General features: G+C 38.5%; 1 protein-coding gene across 14 annotated transcripts in view; it reads right to left on the reverse strand.

Annotated features, from left to right (window-relative positions):
• The window catches only part of SCMH1 (Scm polycomb group protein homolog 1), a 198052-nt gene that overhangs the window by 92673 nt on the left and 83353 nt on the right, over nt 1-22026 (reverse strand). For 12 of the 14 annotated variants that reach the window (XM_059919957.1, XM_059919943.1, XM_059919938.1 and 9 more), the window contains one exon: nt 7803-7891. In XM_059919957.1, the coding sequence (XP_059775940.1) occupies nt 7803-7891 (89 nt within the window). Of the gene's footprint in view, nt 1-7802; nt 7892-14633; nt 14680-22026 lie in introns of those variants that run through there. The other 2 variants (XM_059919950.1, XM_059919964.1) reach the window with 2 other exon arrangements.

Below are 22026 nucleotides of genomic sequence, written 5' to 3' on the forward strand. Positions count from 1 at the left end.
TTTGCATGGAATATCTTCTTCCATCCCCTCACTGTCAGTCTGAATGTGTCTCTAGGTCTGAAGTGGGTCTCTTGTAGTCAGCATATATATGGGTCTCGTTTATGTATCCATTCAGCGAGCCTGTGTCTTTTGGTTGGAGCATTTAATCCATTCACGTTTAAGGTAATTATTGATATGTATATTCCTATGACCATTTTCTTATGGGTTTGTTTTTGTAGGTCCTTTTCTTCTCTTGTGTTTCCCACTTAGAGAAGTTCCTTTAGCATTTGTTGTAGAGCTGGTTTGGTGGTGCTGAATTCTCTTAGCTTTTGATTGTCTTTTGTAAAGGTTTTGATTTCTCCATCGAATCTGAATGAGATCCTTGCCAGGTAGAGTAATCTTGGTTGTAGGTTCTTCCCTTTCATCACTTTAAGTATATCGTGCCACTCCCTTCTGGCTTGTAGAGTTTCTGCTGAGAAATCGGCTGTTAACCTTATGGGAGTTCCCTTGTATGTTATTTGTCGTTTTTCCCTTGCTGCTTTCAATAATTTTTCTTTGTCTTTAATTTTTGCCAATTTGATTACTATGTGTCTCGGTGTGTTTCTCCTTGGGTTTATCCTGTATGGGTCTCTGTGTGCTTCCTGGACTTGGGTGGCTATTTCCTTTCCCATGTTAGGGAAGTTTTCGACTATAATCTTTTCAAATATTTTCTCGGGTCCTTTCTCTCTCTCTTCTCCTTCTGGGACCCCTATAATGCGAATGTTGTTGCGTTTAATGTTGTTCCAGAGGTCTCTTAGGCTGTCTTCATTTCTTTTCATTCTTTTTTCTTTATTCTGTTCCACAGCAGTGAATTCTACCATTCTGTCTTCCAGGTCACTTATCCGTTCTTCTGCCTCCGTTATTGTGCTATTGAGTCCTTCTAGTGTAGTTTTCATTTCAGTTATTGTATTGTTCATCTCTGTTTGTTTGTTCTTTAATTTTTCTAGGTCTTTGTTAAACATGTCTTGCATCTTCTCGATCTTTGCCTCCATTCTTTTTCCGAGGTCCTGGATCATCTTCACTATCATTATTCTGAATTCTTTTTCTGGAAGGTTGCCTATCTCCACTTCATTTAGTTGTTTTTCTGGGGTTTTATCTTGTTCCTTCATCTGGTACATAGCCTTCTGCCTTTTCATCTTATCTATCTTTCTGTGAATGTGGTTTTTGTTCCACAGGCTGCAGAATTGTAGTTCTTCTTGCTTCTGTTGTCTGCTTGTGTTTCCTTATTTATTTTCATTTTGGATGATCTGTCCATTGGTGAAAGTGGGGTGTTAAAGTCCCCTACTATGATTGTGTTACTGTCGATTTCCCCTTTTATGGCTGTTAGTATTTGTCTTATGTATTGAGGTGCTCCTATGTTGGGTGCATAAGTATTTACAATTGTTATATCTTCTTCTTGGATTGATCCCTTGATCATTATGTAGTGTCCTTCTGTTTCTCTTGTAATAGTCTTTGTTTTAAAGTCTATTTTGTCTGACATGAGAATTGTTACTCCAGCTTTCTTTTGATTTCCATTTGCATGGAATATCTTTTTCCATCCCCTCACTTTCAGTCTGTATGTGTCCCTAGGTCTGAAGTGGGTCTCCTGTAGACAGCATATATATGGGTATTGTTTTTGTATCCATTCAGTCAGTCTATGTCTTTTGGTTGGAGCATTTAATCCATTTACATTTAAGGTAATTATTGATATGTATGTTCCTATGACCATTTTCTTAATTGTTTTGGGTTTGTTATTGTAGGTCTTTTCCTTCTATTGTGTTTCCTGCCTAGAGAAGTTCCTTTAGCATTTGCTGTAAAGCTGGTTTGGTGGTACTGAATTCTCTTAGCTTTTGCTTGTCTGTAAAGGTTTTAATTTCTCTGTCAAATCTGAATGAGATCCTTGCTGGGCAGAGTAATCTTGGTTGTAGGTTTTCCCCCTTCATCACTTTAAATATGTCCTGCTATTCCCTTCTGGCCTGCAGAGTTTCTGCTGAAAGATCAGCTGTTAACCTTATGGGGATTCCCTTGTATGTTATTTGTTGTTTTTCCCTTGCTGCTTTTAATATTTTTTCTTTGTACTTAAATTTTGATAGCTTGATTAATATGTGTCTTGGCGTGTTCCTCCTTGGATTTATCCTGTATGGGACTCTCTGTGCTTCCTGGACTTGATTAACTATTTCTTTTCTCATATTAGGGAAGTTTTCAACTATAATGTCTTCCAGTATTTTCTCAGTCCCTTTCTTTTTCTCTTCTTCTTCTGGGACCCCTATGATTCGAATGTTGGTGCGTTTAATGTTGTCCCAGAGGTGTCTGAGGCTGTCCTCAATTTTTTTCTTTCTTTTTTCTTTATTCTGCTCTGCAGTAGTTATTTCCACTATTTTATCTTCCAGGTCACTTATCCATTCTTCTGCCTCAGTTATTCTGCTATTTATCCCTTCTATAGAATTTTTAATTTCATTTATTGTGTTTTTCATCACTGTTTGTTTGCTCTTTAGTTCTTCTCGGTCCTTGTTACACGTTTCTTGTATTTTCTCCATTCTATTTCCAAGATTTTGGATCATTTTTACTATCATTATTCTGAATTCTTTTTCAGGTAGACTGCCTATTTCCTCTTCATTTGTTAGGTCTGGTGGGTTTTTGCCTTGCTCCTTCATCTGCTGTGTGTTTCTCTGTCTTCTCATTTTGCTTAACTTACTGTGTTTAGGGTCTCCTTTTCGCAGGCTGCAGGTTCATAGTTCCTGTTGTTTTTTGTGTCTGTCCCCAGTGGCTAAGGTTGGTTCAGTGGGTTGTGTAGGCTTCCTGGTGGAGGGGACTAGTGCCTGTGTTCTGGTGGATAAGGCTGGATTTTGTCTTTCTGGTGGGCAGGTCCACGTCTGGTGGTGTGTTTTGGGGTGTCTGTGGCCTTATTATGATTTTAGGCAGCCTCTCTGCTAATGGGTGGGGCTGTGTTCCTGTCTTATTACTTGTTTGGCATAGGGTGCCCAGCACTGTAGCTTGCTGGTCGTTGAGTGGATCTGTGTCTTGGCGTTGAGATGGAGATCTCTGGGAGATTTTCGCCATTTGATATTACGTGGAGCTGGGAGGTCTCTTGTGGACCAGTGTCCTGAATTTGGCTCTCCCACCTCAGAGGCACAGCCCTGACGCCTGGCTGGAGCACCAAGAGCCTGTCATCCACATGGCTCAGAATAAAAGGAAGAAAAAAAAGAAAGAAAGAAAGAAGAAGATAAAATAAAATAAAATAAAGTTATTAAAATAAAAAATAATTGTAAAAAAGTTTTAAAAAAGTAAAAAAAAAAAGAAAAGAAACAAAGAAGAGAGCAACCAAACCAAAAAACAAATCCACCAATGATAACAAGTGCTAAAAACTATACTAAAAACAAAGAAACAAACAAACAAAAATGGACAGACAGAACCCTAGGACAAATGGTAAAAGCAAAGCTATACAGACAAAATCACACACAGAAGCATACACATACACACTCAGAAAAAGAGAAAAAGGGGAAAAAAAATATATATCTTTGCTCCCAAAGTTCACCTCCTCAATTTGGGATGATTCGTTGTCTATTCAGGTATTCCACAGATGCAGGGTACATCAAGTTGATTGTGGAGATTTAATACGCAGCTCCTGAGGCTGCTGGGAGAGATTTCCCTTTCTCTCCTTTGTTTGCACAGCTCCTGGGGTTCAGCTTTGGATTTGGACCCGTCTCTGCGTGTAGGTTGCCTGAGGGCATCTGTTCTTCGCTCAGACAGGACGGGGTTAAAGGAGCAGCTGATCTGGGGGCTCTGGCTCACTCAGGCCAGGGGGAGGGAGAAGTACGGAACGTGGGGCGAGCCTGTGGCGGCAGAGGCTGGCATGACGTTGCATCAGCGTGAGGCACACCGTGTGTTCTCCTGGGGAAGTTGTCCCTGGATCACAGGACCCTGGCAGTGGTGGGCTGCACAGGCTCCCGGGAGGGGAGGTGTGCATAGTGACCTGTGCTTGCTCACAGGATTCTTGGTGGCTGCAGCAGCAGCCTTAGCGTCTCATGCCCATCTCTGGGGTCCATGCTGATAGCCGCGTCTCACACCCGTCTCTGGAGCTCCTTTAAGCAACTCTCTTAATCCCCTCTCCTCGCGCACCAGGAAACAAAGAGGCAAGAAAAAGTCTCTTGCCTCTTCGGCAGACTTTTTCCTGGACTCCCTCCCGGCTAGCTGTGGCGCACTAGCCCCTTCAGGCTGTGTTCACGCAGCCAACCCCAGTCCTCTCCCTGGGATCCACCGAAGCTGGAGCCTCAGCTCCCAGCCCCTGCCCATCCCAGCGGGTGAGCCGACAAGCCTCTTGGGCTGGTGAGTCCTGGTTGGCACCGATCCTCTCTGCGGGAACCTCTTCGCTTTGCCCTCTGCACCCATGTTGCTGCGCTCTCCTCTGTGGCTCCGAAGATCCCCCCTCTGCCACCTGCAGTCTCTGCCCGCGAAGGAGCTTCTAGTGTGTGGAAACCTTTCCTCCTTCACAGCTCCCTCCCACTGGTGCAGGTCCTGTCGCTATTCTTTGGTTTCTGTTTCTTCTTTTTTCTTTTGCCCTACCCAGGTACGTGGAGAGTTTCTTGCCTTTTGGGAGGTCTGAGGTCTTCTGCCAGCGTTCAGTAGGTGTTCTGTAGGAGTTGTTCCACATGTAGATGTATTTCTGATGTATTTGTGGGGAGGAAGGTGATCTCCACATCTTACTTTTTCGCCATCTTCAAGCTCCCCTGGCAGGCAGATTCTTAACCACTGTGCCACCAGGGAAGTCCCTGATTCATATGTTAACCCTTCTATATTTAGTCTTTTGGTGGATCCCCTTCAGATTATAACTGTATAGTTGACATAATTAAGTCTAAAGCTCATCTTTAAACAATACAAGAACCTCAGAATATTTAAACTACTCCTGAGTTAACAGGTGTTTGATAATTTAGTTCCACATTGTTATACTGCCAAATGATCACTTCTGTTAGTATAACTGGTTTATACAGTTATAGGCAATGCAATGGTTGATTAGTTTTACTCACATGTTAAACAATCTTTCTTCAGCAGTACTTTTTGCATCTCATTCTTACTTTCCAGGTTCAATTATCTTTTATTTATTTATTTATTTATTTATTTATTTATTTATTTATTTATTTATTTATGGCTGCACTGGGTCTTCGTTGCTGCGTGTGGGCTTTCTCTAGTTGAGTCGAGAGGGGGCTACTCTTCGTTGTGGTGCATGGGCTTCTCATTGTGGTGGCTTCTCTTGTTGTGAAGCACGGGCTCTAGGTGTGTGGGCTTCAGTAGTTGTGGCACGTGGGCTCAGTAGTTGTGGCACACGGGCTTAGTTGCTCCCCAGCATGTGGGATCTTCCCGGACCAGGGATTGAACCCATGTCCCCTGCATTGGCAGGCGGATTCTTAACCACTGTGCCACCAGGGAAGTCCCCAGTTATCTTCTTCCTGAAATATACTCTTCAATTGTTCTTTCAGCAGATATATTAGTATCTATTTGTATTAGTTTGCTGAAAATGTCTTGATTTTACATTCATTCTGAAATAACAGTATAATCAGATATAAAATTCTAGGTAGACAACTATTTTTTCTTAATCCTTTGAAGATATTATTCTATGTCTTTGGCTTGTACTGCTGCCGTCAAGAAATGTGCTGTCAGCCTAAATGTAATCCTTTTGAAGATTCAGTCCGCATGGACATGGAAGCTGCAGATACGGAGGGCTGACTGTACTATTCCATTTTATATAAGGGAGTTGAGTATGTGTGGATTTTCGTATTCAGGGGGTCCTGGAACCAGTCTCCCACAGGTGCAGAACCATCCCTCAGAGAGGATGACTGTATTCTGTGTGATTACTTTGCTCAGATCCTTTCTTTTGACTTTAGTTATACCATGATGTTTTAAGGTATATATTTGTCTTTATTACACATTCTGGAAAATTCTGTCATTATCTTTTCAAATATTGACTCTTCTTTATTCTTTCTAATTAATCTCTCTAGAGGTCACGTTCAGCATATATTGGACCTTCTAACGGTATTCTCTTTGTCTTTTCTCTCTAATATATTTTCCATATCTTTATCTCTCTGTACTGCACTCTGGGGAAAGTCCTTACACGTGTCTTTCAATTCATTCTTCTCTATCTAGATCTAAGTTGCTTATATACCTACCTAAGGTTTTAAAATTTTAATGGTTAAGGTTCATTTCTAGATATTCAATTTGTTGTTTTTTCAACTTTGCCTTTAAAAAAATAGAGGTTTGTACTTTTCTCATTTTTAAATTCCTTCTTTTCGTTCCTTACTCATTTTCAAATAATTTATAATCTCTATCTGATATTTCTATTATCTGAAAGTGCTTGAGGTTATAGTCTTACTGTTTGTTGTGTCTACTGAAGTCTCATCATGCAGGATTTGCTTTGTGAGTTTTGCGGGCTCTGTAATTATGAACTGAACTGAACTCATCTTCAGTGGTACTTCACTTTTGGGACTTCTATGACATCTGGGTTGAAAACAACCAAACCCTCTAGAGAGGTTTTGGGTTTGCTTCTGCCAGGCACTCAGAAATATCCCATACAATTTTGGAGTTCTGAAACAACACAGGCACTATATCTGAACCCTGGACTTCCATGGGGAAAGACTGTCTTATCAGAAGAGATGACTTACTTCCTACCCCTACCCATGGCCCAGGCAGAGACTCTTCCTCATCAATGCAATAGTCTTTTCACTAAGGAGCAAACATTCGAGGGATCCAATCTGATTTTTTATGTGGCAGTCCCAGGTACATTTTTCTGCCTTGCATGGGCCCAAGGCCTCAACTTCTATCCTACTGTGGTTGTTAAAAGACAAGGTCCTTGGAAAGTAAGACTGGCAAAGCCCCTTACGGCACCCGTAGGTTCAGTACACCTAACACTCTGGTTTTCCTTCCTCATTTTGGCCTTGGAGTTATCTTACTTTCTAGTAAGGTCAGCAAAGCCTTTAAAAGAATACTTGTTGGCCCCTTCCCCCCCATCATTTTTAGGTATTCTGCAGTGGAAGGGTTTCAAGTTGTCCAGTATACTGTATTCTGGGAACCAGGGTACTCTCAGGGTTTAGACTTAAATGGTAACATAGGCAACCCTAATTCAGTCCCCTTTATAGTAACTTTAACCTCATTAAAGATCAACTAAGAGCAGAATGATTGCTTCATCCTTCGAGAAATCAGGAAGAATGAATACAGGTTCTGGATCCCTGTTTCACCACTTACTAGTCATGCGACCTTGGGCAAGTTCCTTATTCAAAAGTATTTGTTTCCTTAACTACTAAATCGGAATAATAATTCTTGCTTCATAAAGTTAACTGTGGGTATTTAAATGAGATAGCGTAGATAAACTCCAAACATACTGTAGGCACTCAAAAAATAGTCTCCTTCCTTTCTCTCTGTTTAGAATATGGACCTTATGGAACTGCATGATCTATAATAAGAATAGCTCCTTTAGATTTATACTATACTTTACATGTTTTACTAATAAAAAAAAATGTTTAACTTCTTAAAACCCTATGAGGTAGACAGAATCCCACTTAACAGATGAGGTCAAAACTTACTATTGGCAGAGCTAGGACCCAAAACCCAGAAATCCTAATTTACCAGTCTAATATTTCTCTGGGGATAATTGCGGCTTTGTAAGGTACTTAAAAAATCCTTCTGCTGAACTAGTTTCTGAGAAGGCATCCTCAGGCCACATATATAATGTAGACATCAGAGGCTCAGTAATTGAAAGAATGTAAGCATTTGACCTTAAGCAATTTGGAGCTGGTGATAGCTGAGGGACACCGTACCTTGTGAAAAATCCTGATGGGAGCCATCTCTGCTCCATTTAGCGTCTTCAAAAGGAACATGGGCCAAGAGGAAGCATTCAGCCGAAATCCTGCAGCAAACATAATGGGCAACAGATAAAAAAATATGTCTCAAAGGGAATTGCTATATCAAGTTTTCCCTTTGGAATCCAGCTACGCCTGCCACAACCTATGCTGTGATAGTTATAGAATCACAGATGGTTAGGGAAGGACTTAAAGGTTAAGTAGAAGAAATGCCTCATTAGACAGATGAGGAAATGAGGCATATAAGAGGGAATGTAACTTGCCCAAGGTAATGTTGCAAAGTAAGTAGTGGAGTAAAGTCCCCAACCAAGTTTCCTGAAGCCAAAACAAGTATTACACAACAAATATCATGCCTAAAAAGCTTCCTTGAAAAATACAAAATAGATTTGTGATAGGAATAACAAACACTTAGAAATGATCTAGACAGTAGAGTGTGAACGGGGATATAATAATCTCTTAAGAAGAAACCAGATATGTCTGATAAATCCAACATACAAGTAAATCTTTTTGGTTTATCTCAATGTAAACATACTCTCACTTTTGCTCTCACTTTCTCTTTCTCGCTCTCTCTGTCTCTCTTTCCCACTCTCTCTCACACATACACAGAGTACAAAACACTTTTTGATATTCATTTTTACTTAACGAAGGATCAGGCATTGAGGAAAATAGAAGGGATCATCTTATCCAAAAAAACTCATTTTCCAAAAGAGTGAAAAGAAGCCTAGGGATGTTAATTGTCCATTGTCATTCTGCAATGACCAGTCAGTAAGAATATACCATTTAATTAACAAACTGTAAAAATAAGATCATTATCATAGTTAAGTCTTCCAATTAGAGCTCCAAGTGCTTCCTTCAATTTGGCTTCAACCCTCTGTCCTGAGATACCAAAATCTAGTGCTTTCTGATAGTCTCCCAATCTACCTCAGCTTTCCCATTCCTGACAAAGAACAGATAGGCTGAACCAAAGCTGCAGAGAAATGGCAACAACAACAGTATCTGATGTTACTGAGTACTTCACTGTGTGCTAGATACCGTGCCAGGCACTTTCTACCGACTATCTAATTTAATCCTCAAGACAACCCAGTAGGGGAGAAATTATCTTCATTTTATAGATGAGGAAAGAGGTATAAAGTAAACTGCTTAAGATTTCAAAGTGAGCAAATGACAAAGATAGGATTGAAACCCAGGCAATCTGACTGTTGAGCCCACACTCTTTACTACACTAAACTATCAATGTGCATGTGAAATAAAAAAGGAAGAATCAGCTTTTGGGATAAAGTATTAGTTAAGAACTATAATTAAATTGAAGGGGAGGATGTGAGAAGAGAGAAGAAAACAGAAATAAGAGAGGTACCACCCCCACATGACTTAAACTTTTAGTCTCAAAGCTGGCTAGGCTACCAAGTGAGGTTTCCCAGGGTCAGGAGACTTCTTGGGATAGCTCATTCATAAACAATGGAGATAGCAATTCACACATTCCTGTCAAACTGCTACCACTTCTTTTTTGCTTGTCTAGTTCTTTTTCCTTCTGCAAAAAAATCCCAAAAGACAAAAAAACCCTAATTTTATGTGATTTGGTGGGGATGTCTACACTGGGCTCTACCTACCTGGCCATGGAATGCAAAATAATGCCATTTAGAAGCATCAGATTCCCCTAGACCAAAAGTGTATATGTATGTATGTCCCAAGTTGGATCAACTGTTTTCTGATATGATATGCACGTTGGAGAGAGCTTTTCTTTCTCTGAGATCATGGTTATAAGGAAGTTTGTAGATTTGGCACTGCTAAATGGAGAACATAACTGAGAATAAAGCCAATGTAGAGCAGGAGATGGAGACACGAGAGTGTTTAAAACCCTGTGCCCAGACACACTCAGCACCAGGTCTTGGGCTTCGCAGTTACACGAGTCACTAATTCCTGCCTCCTCCTATTGCCCTCCTCTAACCTGGTCTGGGTTGGGGTTTTACACTCCAAAAGAGTCTTGACTACTACTCTTCCTTTGACCACGGTACAAACAAACAGACAAACAAATTTCTCCAGAAATTCAGGTCTGGTTTGTGTGTGAGGAAAACAACTCTCTTTAGGTCAGGGAAGGGTTGAAGCAAGCCAAACCTAGTGCAAATTTGCCATGAATGATTCACTACACCTACGGATAAGGCAAAGCAGTTCTAGAGAAATGCTCCCTCCACCTTCGTATAAGAGAGGAGTGGGGAGGAATGACTGCACAATTAGAAAATTCTGATTCATGCCCTCAGTTCCCAACGAGAGTGCCTCATCATGTAATTCCCAATTCAATTCTTTAGAAGTGGGTTACTGAGAGGCTTCTATCTCATCTGGTACTTGAGTGAAAAAGAAATCCTCTCAGCTCTGGAAACCCTTATAATAATATTATAATAGTTAATATGTATTGAATGCTTATCATGTATTAAATACTTTACAGGCACTTTCTCACAGGATATTTCAAATAATGCCATGAGGTGTGCACTATCATTATCCCTAGTTTGCAGATGATGAAAGAGAAACTCAGGAGAAGTAGCTTGTCCAAGGTAGTAAGTGGTAGAAACAGATTCCACTACATGACAGTCTTACTCCAAACCTCATGGTTCTTAACTACCTTTCACTATATCCTAGCAAGTTTCTTCAACAGTAGAAGGGCAAAGTAGAAATGTTGTCAACCCAAGGAATTACTGAGTACCTTATTCCCCTACCAAATTCAGATGTATTCACAATCTGTCTTGGGGAGTCACAGATAGAATGTTTAAACATTGAAAGGGATTTCAGAGGCCATACAGTATGAAGGTTTTATATTGTAGATGACAAAACTGAAGTCCAGAGAGGCTAAGAAACTTGTTCATGATCACATAAGTTGTTCCTGTAGTCAGGCTGGAGTCCCAGGACTTTCCATCTGATTCTCTTTCACTACGCTATGCTGCCTCCGTAAGAAAACATTTATTATGCTCATATTATTTGCCAGCCTCCCTGTGCTAAGCACTTTTAAGTGGGTTATCTCATTTAATCACTTCTACAACTCTGTGAATTTGATACGAGAAAAGTAGCACTGGTTTTGGAGCCAGGCTCCCTAGATTCAAATCTAGCTCTGCTACTTACCTGGTGTGTGATGTTTGGCAAATTATAAGACCTCTCTCTGGCTTTCGTTTCCTCAACAATAAAATGGGTAAGAAGAGTAACTACTTCAATGGGTTGTTCTAAGGGTTAAAATAGGTTAATACATGCGAAGCACTTAAAACGATGCCTGGTATATGATAAGTGTTAAATGAATGCTGGCTTTTATTTTGATTATTATAGATGAAAAGACTGAGATTAGAGAAATTAAGTAAAATATCCAAGGTCGCTAAGCTAGTAAATAGCAGAGGCAGGATTTAAACCGAAGTCCTCTGTCTCCAGAGCATTCATTATTAATCAGCACATTAATGTCTTCAAATACAAATATTTAATTACGCAGTTCTACTATGCTGTCTCTCTTGGTAAAAGAAATGGAGTTGTAAATTTGTGCAAAAAGGAAGAGAAGAGTAAAAACAATAATTTGAGGGTCTCCTCAAATTAAACAATGGCTTGCAAGGAAAAGGCCAGGTGGGTAAGAAATCCTAACCTCGAAAGTGGGAGTACCTCAGTGTCTGGCCACTGGTTCTCTCTTCTTGGTCCCCACTCTTTTCCCATCAACGATGACTGCCAATTTACATCTCTAACCCAAACCTCTGTCCTGAGTTTCATGCTCATATTTTCAACTGCCTTATTCTATAACTCTACTTGGATGCCAAAAGATCTCAAAATCTAAAACAGAACTCTTGATTTTACTACCCCCTTTCCTCCAGTCATCTCATCTCAGTTAATGTAACCACTTATTTAAACCCAAGTGCTGAGACCAAAAAGCCTAGGAGTCACTCTTCGTTCCTCCCTTTCTATTGTCTTTCAAATACAATTAATCAGCAAGTGTTGATGGTTCTTACATCTAATATACCCTAAACAGAACCATTCCTTACCATTCTATATTTCTCCCCACTAACACCCTAATCTAAGCGACAGTCAAACTTTGCCCAGACTACTAAAACAGCCTTCTAACCCTTCTCTCTGCTTCTACTTTTGCCTCCCTACTGTCTAGTCTCCACACAGCAACCAGAATGATATGGTTATGTTTTTAAAACTATAAATCAGATCACATCACTCTTACGCTTACATCCTATAACACAAAATAAATCTAGAGTCTTTATGTATTTAACAAAACTTACATGATCCGGAACTTGCTTACTTCTTATAACTCATCTCCTGCCACTCCCCTGCCCTTCATTCACTGGTCTTTGTTTCCCAAGCACACCAAGCTGTGTCCCTCTGCCTCAAGCACCCTTCACTTTTCTCAAATCTTTGATAGTTCTTTGCTAAAATATCACCTCCTCAGAGAGGCATTCCTAGACTACCCTACCTAAAATAGCCTCCTAGATCCTGCTCCCTTCTTATCATCCTTACCTTTTATCACTGCCTAAATTTTCTTTCTTTTTTCCATATAATGTGTATGTCTTTTCCAACCAGAATATGAGCTCCATGAGAGTTTTACTGAACAAAAGAAAAATCTCCACTTATTAAATGGGTGCCAGGAATTGATAAATGCTTTATCATGTTACCCCATTTAATCCTCAACCATGTGTGGCAAAGTTTATTACTGATGTGGCAGGTGAGGCAACTGAAATTCACGGTTAAAAGTCAAGGTAGGGGCTTCCCTGGTGGCGCAGGGGTTGAGAGTCTGCCTGCCAATGCAGGGGACGTGGGTTCGAGCCCTGGTCTGGGAAGATCCCACATGCCGCGGAGCAACTGGGCCCGTGAGCCACAATTACTGAGCCTGCGCGTCTGGAGCCTGTGCTCCACAACAAGAGAGGCCGCTAATGAGAGGCCTGCGCACCGCGATGAAGAGTGGCCCCCACTTGCCACAACTAGAGAAAGCCCTCGCACAGAAACGAAGACCCAACACAGCCATAAATAAAATATGGAAATAAATAAAAATTAAAAAAAAAAAAAAAAGTCAAGGTAAAGCAACTTACCATTGGCCACACAACTAAACTAGTAAGTGGCTGGGCTAATATTAGAAAGCCAGGTCTCCAATTCTAAACCCAGGCATGCTGCAAGTGTTCTGTGCTTAGCTAAGATTTCTTTTTAAAATATTTATAAACAACCAGTCACAAAGATCTTTCATATGCTCCTAAGACTGTGGGACTACTGAATAGGTTAGGGTTCATTTGTTTGAACTAACAGTGATCTGAGCAAGCTCTGAACTGCAATGTAGATCAGCAGGTCTAGAATCTAATCATAGTTCATGCCCTCTGGTGGCAGGTAACAGAACAGCACTCATACCAGGAAGCACATGAATGGGCCCTACTCCTTACCCCGCCATTGTCCTATATAGTAATTCCAAGCTTTATGAAGTTATTCGACTCTATGGCTGTCAAGATGATTCCCAAATCATTCTCTCCTCCCAGAGGAGCTTTACATACATGTACACATACAAATACATGTACAGAAACATGCCACCAATTCACTGTACAACTTTGGACAACTAACTTCCCTTTCCCTATTTCTGTATTTGTCAGATGATGACACTGAACTAAAGCAGTGCTTCCAAACTGAGGTTGGGTGGGCTATCTAAATTTTACCCCAAGAGTGAGAGAAACGAGAACTGGAAGAGAGGTGCTGAACAAACTGTCTTCTCTGAGGAAGAAGTGAATGTTCAGTCAGGTTGTATTTGGGGAGGACTGTTAGAATTCCTTTTGCTTCCGCCAGGATGCTGTCACCACTTCAATGCTCCACTCTTATATACACACTCAAACACAAGTTAATTCAGATTTATTTAATTGGGGGTGGGGTTATGACTAGTCTTGAGATAGGTGTACGTATAGATGGGTCTGGCGTTACTCAATGTCAGGGGTCTTGCAGAGAAGAGAGTTTGGTGAATATTTTTAAAATTACCTTTGTAAAATGAGTATTTAAGATACCATAGTTAAAGTTACTTCTCTCTAAAATTTCATCCCCCCTGCCAAATTTCTATAAACAGAGTTCAAATTTCCATAACCATAAATGAGATACGCATCTTTTAAAATCCCCCTTTTTACTGACAGGCCCTGGAAGCTATTTAGCATAAGAGAAGACTGATCAGTGTCAGCAACATAAGAGGGTTCCTTTCAAGTCAATGTCCCACATAGACATCAGAGCATGTGACTAAGTTTGCTGAGCAGGCAGTTTGTACTGGGATCCTGACACACTTGACTAGAGGCCTCAGCAGAGGCCAGCTCTGCTCTAGCCTAGGGACTCTCAAACTTGGACACTGAAATCCCCTGGGGAGTATTAAAAAACGCATCATCCCACTCCCAGAAATTCAGATTTAATTGATCTGAGGTAAGGCCTAGGCACTGAAATTTTTGAGAGCTCCCTAGGTGATTTTAACTGGCAGCCATGTTGGAGAATTAGTGATCCAGACAGCCCTGTTTAGAAGAAATAACCTCAGTCTAAGTATAGAATGGACCAGTAAAACAAGGGGATGTGAGGAAAAGGTTGACATCACTTGAGAATCATTCTACCTTTTCACCTTTTTTCCCTGGAGGACTCTGCAAAGCAGTAACCAATGTTCCTATGTGAACAGAACACACACACATACACACACACACAAACCACACAAGATTTTAATGGAGAAGAATGCTCTTTAGAGCAATGCTTCCCAAATATAGACCAACTGTGTTAGAGTCTCGGGAGAGCCATTTTACCATGCAGAATCCCAAGCCCCATTACCTAGAAATTCTGATTCAGCAACTCTGGGGAGAAGTCCAGAGGAGGCCTGGGGAACATGAACACACACACATATATATGTATAATTATATACATAAATTATTTAAAACTTTTTATCTTGAAAAATTTTAAACCCAGAGAAAAGTAGCAAAAAACAATACAAGAACAAACTATGTACCCTTCACCTAAATTCAGCAACTAATAACACTTCACCACAATTGCTTTCCATCTATCTACACACACTTTTTCCTCTGAACTATGTGAAAGTTAGAGACATCATGATATAGACTTCACCTCTACATACGTCAAGACATTTGTCCTCAGAACAAGGACATTCTCCTTTAGAACTGCAATATTATCATATCCAATACATTTAAATAAAAATATCTTCAACTGTCCCCGAATCTTTATAGGTGTTTAATTTTTAAAATACATCACGGATGACATATTGCATTTGGTTGTCAAGTTTCTTTAGTCTCCTTTAATCTAGGATAGTCCAGTTGCCTTTTGTTTTTCATGAAATTGTTACTTTTGAAGAGTCTGGCCTGTTTTATAGAACGTCCCACAATTTGGATGTTTTCTGATTGTTTCCTTATGATTACATTCATGCTAAACAGTTTTGACAAAGACACTACACAAGGGATGTTGAGTACTTCTCATTTCATTGCTTCAAGCGGTACATAATGTCAGTTTGTCTAATTATTAATGATACTGAATTTGATCACTTATTAAGGAATGACTGAAAGATTTCTTCATTGTAATTTCCCCTTGTAATTAATAGATAATCAGTGGGGAGAAACTTTGAGAATGTGTGAATATCCTATTCTCCAATAAGCTTTTTTTTTTCTTTGTTTTAGCATTCATTGATTATCCTGGTCTGAATCCATCAAAATGGTGGTTGCCAAAATGATAATTTTCTATCATTCTTTATATTTGTTAGCTGATATTCTGTAAAGAAGAACTTTCTCTGCAACTTTAATTTTTTTCCTTGTGTATCACTAGGGACCCATGAGGCTATTACTATTGTTCTTCTATTTTTATTATTCTCTTTGATGGTCATATTTTTCCAATTTTGGCGAGTCAGAGTCCCTTTAAACTGGCTCCTGTATCCTTCTGATATGTACCCATCATTCTTTGAGACTTCTTTGCTTTCTGGCAAAATAAGATCTTCCAGATTCACCTTACGTTTTCTCTGTTGCTCTGTCTTGGAATCAGCCATTGCTCCAAGAAGCCATGATTCCTTTTAGTGGAGAATGGGATTTAGAAATCAAATCAAGGTGCTCCCATTGCTACTGAGGAGTCATTGTTTCCAGGCCTTTTCAATAGAGCATGGAATATATACATACATATACATACACATGTATTATCTTAGAATATATACATATACATACGTATATATTCTAAGTGAATAAGTATTATATTAATATATATTTATGTATATTTTAATACATATTAATATATACTTATATACCTATTTTAAGTTAAGAGTTCAAAACAAACCTCCAATTCAAATCCTACACTGCAAGCGTTCTTCTTCATCTTTTCCATCCCATACTTGTATCTTATTTACTCATTTGCTCTATCTTCAATACATGCAAAATAGTTTCAGATTATTAGGGTGAAACCACTAACATTATTAAGAAAAAGTCAGAATTTCTTTGCAGTTCCATTTTCCTTTGAAATATGTCCCATTGAGGGTGTACTGTGAAGGTTCTGTGTCCAAGTTGTTTGAACTCTTTCTTCAATGTGGTTATGATATCCATTTGATACAGAGTTCAGTTTGTTTCTGTTTATAGTCAATTTTAGGATATGGTTTGTTCATCTTTTTTTTTTTTTGGTTTAATTTTATGTATTAAGTAAGACATTTATATAATTCAAAAGTCAAAAGAATATAAAAGGGTATTTTTAGAGAAGTCTCACTCTCATTTCTATGCTTTCCACCCTATTCCCAGACACTCCCAATAGGTGACCTTTTCATTATTTTCTGGTTTTAACAGTCCTGTGTTTCTTTTTATAAAACTAAGTATACAAAATATATGTAAGTTCATGTACATTATATATATGTGCATGTGTGTGTATACATGTGTATTTCCCCTTCTTTCTCAAAAGTAAATGGCATTAAGTACATTCACATCAATGTGTAACCATTACCACCATCCATCTCCAGAACTTTTTCATCTTCCCCAAATGAAACTCTGACCATTAAACAGTAACTCCCCATTCCCCTCTCCCCTTTCCCAGCTCCTTGCAACCGCCATTCTATTTCCTGTCGCTATGAATTTGCCTATATTCGGTACCTTGTATAAGTGGAATCATACAGCATTTGTCATTTTGTGACTGGCTTATTTCATTTATAATAGCATAATATCTTTAAGATTCATCCACATTGTAGCATGTGTCAGAATCTCCTTACTTTTTAAAGCTGAATAATATTCCACTGTGTGTATATATACCACATTTTATTTATCCATTCTTCTGTCAATAGACACTTGGGTTGTTTTGACCTTTTGGATATTGTGAATAATGCTGCTAAATATAGGTATACCAATATCTCCTTTAGTCCCTGCTTTCTATTCTTTTGCCTATCTACCCCAAAGTGGAATTGCTAGATCACATGTAATTCTATTTTTAACTTCTTTGAGGAAACATATTGTTTTCCATAGTGGCTGTACCATTTTACATTCCCAATACACAACAATACACATGGTTCCAATTTCTCCACATCCTCACCAACACTTGTTATTTTCTATTTATTTGATAATAGCCATCCTAATGGGTGTGAAGTATTATCTCATTGTGGTTTTGATTTGTATTTCCCTAAATGATTACTGATGCTGAGCATTTTTTCATGTGCTTACTGGCCACATGTATATCTTCTTTAGAGAAATGTCTATTCAAGTCCTTTGCCTATTTTTTAATCAGGTTATTTATTTGCTGTTGTTGAGCTGAAGGAGTTTTTAAAAATATATTCTGGATATTAACCCCTTACCAGATATATGATTCGCAAATATTTTCTCCCATTCCATGAGTTCCCTTTTCACTCTGTTAAAAGTACCCTTTGATAAACAAAATTTTAAATTTTGATGCAGTCAAATTTAACTATTTTTTTCTTTTGTTGCCTGTGCTTTTGGTGTCATATCCAAAAATCATTGCCAATTCCAATGTCATGAAGCTTTTCCCCTATGTTTTCTTCTAAGAGTTTTACAGTTTTAGCTCCTACATTTAGGTTTTTGATCCATTTTGAGTTAGTTATTGTATAATGGTGTAAGGTAAAGGTCTAACTTCATTCTTTTGCATGTGGATATCCAGTTTTCCCAATACTATTTGTTGAATCGGACATGTGATTTTGAAAAAATAATAGCTTTAGTGAGATGTAACTCAATTTATACTTTTAAATGTCCGATTCAGTGGTTTTTAGAGTTATGAAACATCATTCTATCTAATTTTAGAACATTTTCATCACTCCTCCAAAAAGAAAACCCATATCTATTAGCTGCCACCCCCCACTGTCCCTTCATCCCAATCCCTGGAAACCACTAACCTACTCTCTGCCCTTTTGGATTTGCCTATTTTCTCCCATCGTGTGGGCTGTCTTTTCACTTTCTTGATAGTGTGTTTGAAAGCACAAAAGCTTTTAATTTTGAAGTCCATCTAGCTAGTTTTTCTTCTGTTGTTTGTGCTTTTGGTGCCATATCTAAGAAACCACCATCTAATCCAAGGTCATGAAGATTTACTCCCATGTTTTCTTCTAAGAGTTTTATAGCCTTAGCTCTTACATTTAGGTCTATTATCCACTTGGAGTCAATTTTTGTATATGGTGTGGAGGTGGGGTCCAACTTCATTCTTTTGTATGTAGATATCCAGTTGTCCCTGTGCCAGCTGTTGAAAACCCCTACTGAATTATCTTGGCACCCTTGTTGAAAATCAACCGAGCATAAATGTATGGGTTTATTTCTGCACTCTCAAATCTAATCCTCTTATCTATAAGTCTATGTTCAATTTATGCCAGTACCACAATGTCTTGAGTACTGTTGCTTTGTAGTAAGTTTTGAAATCGAGAAATGTTGAGTCCTCAGTAGTGTGTTGATTTTTGCTGAAGTTCATATGACTTTCTTCCTTAGCTATTTTAATATGGCGAAGTCCATTAATGATATTTCTGAAGTTAAATATTCTTTTCATTCCCAGAAAAAAAAAGCTACTTTGTCTTGATGAATTATTGTTGTAAATATGTTGAACTCTTAATTCCTAGTATTTTATTTAGGTGTTTTGTAATAATATTCACACATGAGGCTGTGTGTGTGTGTGTGTGTGTGTGTGTGTGTGTGTGTGCGTGCATGCGTGTGTTTAAATCAGGTTTAAGTATCAAAGTTCTACCTGCTTCATAAAAAGAATTTGGATATTTTCCTTTTTCTATGATCTAGAAATGCACTGTCTAGTACGGTAGCCACCAACCACATAGGTTTTTAACTTTAAATTATAATTAAAATAAAATTAAATATTCAATTCTTTAGTTGCAGTAGACACATTTCAAGTGCTCTACAGACACATGTGGCTGGTGACTACCATACTGGACAGCAAAGACACAAAACATTTCCATCATCACAGAAAGTTCTGTTGGGTATCACTGACGTACAACAACTTAAGTAGCATTGAGATTATCTGGTCTTCAAGGTTTTGTAGGATTTCCCTCTAAAATAATCTGCATGCAGTGCTTTAATGTAAGTGCTTTGAAAACATACGTGATGCTCCTAGGGTCAATTTTGACAAACAGTATTTTCCTATTTCACCTAGCTTTCCTAGTTTACATAGAGCTATTCCCCGCCTTTGTCATTTCTACTTTTGTATATCTGTGCTTATTCTTTTTTTTTCTTTATTAGGCTAACTAGTGGTTTGTTATTTTGTTGAGGTTTTCTCCAAAGAAACAGTATTTTGATTTACTGCTTTTCTATTTTCTACCACATTAATCTCTCTTTCTATCTTTATTTTTTCTTCTACTTATTTCTCCTTTGTATTTGCTTTGGAGTGTAACTTTTTCTAGCTTTTTGAATTGGGAATTTAAATTCGCAATTTTTATCCTTTCATTTTCCTTTATGTCAGGTATTTAAGGCTATAAATTTTCTTCCAACCACTGCTTTAATTGTATCTCAAAATTCTGATGTGAGGTTTATTATCATTATGTTTTAGGAATTTTAAAATTTTGGTTTATATTTCCATTTTTCAAACAAAAGTTGTTTAAAGAGTTTTAAATTTCAAGGTGGAAGGGCATTTACCAGGGTATAAAGTTTGATATGCATACATACATACACACACACACACACACATATGATCTATCTTATTCATTAAAGTCTTCAACCCCTTTACTGTTTGTCCTCTTGGTCTGTCTTGTCTTGAGAGAGGTGTGTTAATTCTCCTATTAGTGTGTTTGTCTATGTCTCCTTGCATCTACCATAATATCTATTTTATTAATTCTACCATGTCTAATAACAGAATTGTAACCTCTGCTATTATATTGTTTGACGTTCCTTCATATATCCTTGATCATCCTTTTATTTTCAGCTGTTCTGACTCACTTTACTTTAGGTATGTCTCCTGTACAGAGTATAAAGTTGGGTTTGACTTTGAGCACCAATCTGAAATTTTTTTCTTTTAATAGGTGAGTTAAAACCATTTACATTTATTAATATAAATTACACATTTGGTCTCAACTCTGTCACATTATGTTTTATTTACTGCATTTTCCATATTTAGTTCATCTCTTTGTGTCGTCTGTTTCTTGATCTTTTTCTTCCTTTGGTATTTAGGAAGTTCTGGAATTTTGTTTTAGTAGTTACCTTTATACTAACATATGTCATAATGTCCTTAATTCCCTTATTTCCTCACTTAGGCTTCTACTATTTGGTTTATCAGTTTTAAGTGATACCCGGGACCCCATCTACAGATACGACAGGAGGAAAGGGGCTTGCTTTCTGGCTGCACTGTGTTGGCTTGGCAGGCTCCTGCAGCACCCCATCTCCCCTGTGGCCCAGGTCCGGGAGTGCAGGGCAACCAGTAGCAGCACCACCCTCCCCATCTTAAGTGGTTTTGTAGCAGAGTTTCTCCAGAAACACACCTCTCCATGAACAGCTTTCTCAGCACCCTGGAGGACAGAGTTCTAGCAAGTTCCACTGCTGTGGCACCACACTGATTTCCCTCATCCAGTGAGCCACAGTTGTGCCGCCTCCAACGGGGAGTCTACATCTCAGCCCTGAGATGGGGGAAGGGAGGCTCTTCCTTCAGTGCTCTATCTCTGCCCCAGTGTAGTGGCTTCTCCTTATGTCTGCTCTTCTTATATTCTTTAGAGTTCTCTTGCCTTTTGACTAGCCAATCCCTCACTCCAATCCTCTGTTATAGTTAACACATATATTAAACTTTCTGTGTTTAAACTGCTGTGGGTTCTCTTTCTTCACTGGACCCAGACTGATACCATACTATTCTACTCTTGTCCCTACCTTTGTTTTTGTCTTAGATTGATCATCTGTTGTTTGGATGGAGCTCTTTCCATAACTGATTCCTTAGGAAGGGCTTGGGGTCACAATATTTCCTGAGTTCTTGCATGTTGAAAACTCTTTCAGTATAATCTCAGTACTTGAAAAAACAGCTTGTCTAGATATAAAACCTGTCTTTTCATTTTCTTTCCTTGAATTTCTTAAAAACGCTGCTCCACTTAGTCTTGCTTTGTATTTTGCTGTTGAGAAGTATGATGCAAACCTGACTTTCTTTCCCATGTGAGTAATTTGGCCTTGTTGCTGGAGGCTTAGATGAATTTTTCTTTATTCTTATAGTATAATAGTTTTACTAGAATATGTCTTAGAGTTGACCAATCTAGATCAATCTTTCCAGGAATAAGGTAGGCCCTTTCAATATGAAGGTTTAGGTGTTCTTTAATTTTTGGAAAATTTCCTTATATTACAATTTTAAGTATTAATTCTGTTTATCTTCTTCAGGGACTCCAAATATATATGTACACATACATATACACATTGGATCTTTGTTGACTATGTTCTATATCTAACAGTTCCTTTCTGATACTTTTAAACCTTCTCTAATATTTATTTTTATTTCTCTTCTCAATGTCCCTTATTATATTTCCAGTTGAATCTATTGTCCCAGTGGGTACCCTGGAATTGAGTCTTCAACTGAGATTATTTTTCTTTCAATTTTTTTCTTGAGTTTGAACAATTCTATTTTCACATCTTCTTGTCTATTGTGCATTTCTAGTCTGACTTAAAATTTTTGATTCAAGGTATTTTTTCATATCTGTCAATACTTATTTAATTTGAGATGGGTTATTGTGCAACAGTTTTCCTCTGGCTAGTCACTGATTTTGGCTGTAGAATTTTCAATAGTTAAAATGGTT

Source organism: Balaenoptera ricei, chromosome 1 (genome assembly GCF_028023285.1).
Source record: "Balaenoptera ricei isolate mBalRic1 chromosome 1, mBalRic1.hap2, whole genome shotgun sequence".
NCBI classification, from domain to species: Eukaryota; Metazoa; Chordata; class Mammalia; order Artiodactyla; family Balaenopteridae; genus Balaenoptera; species Balaenoptera ricei.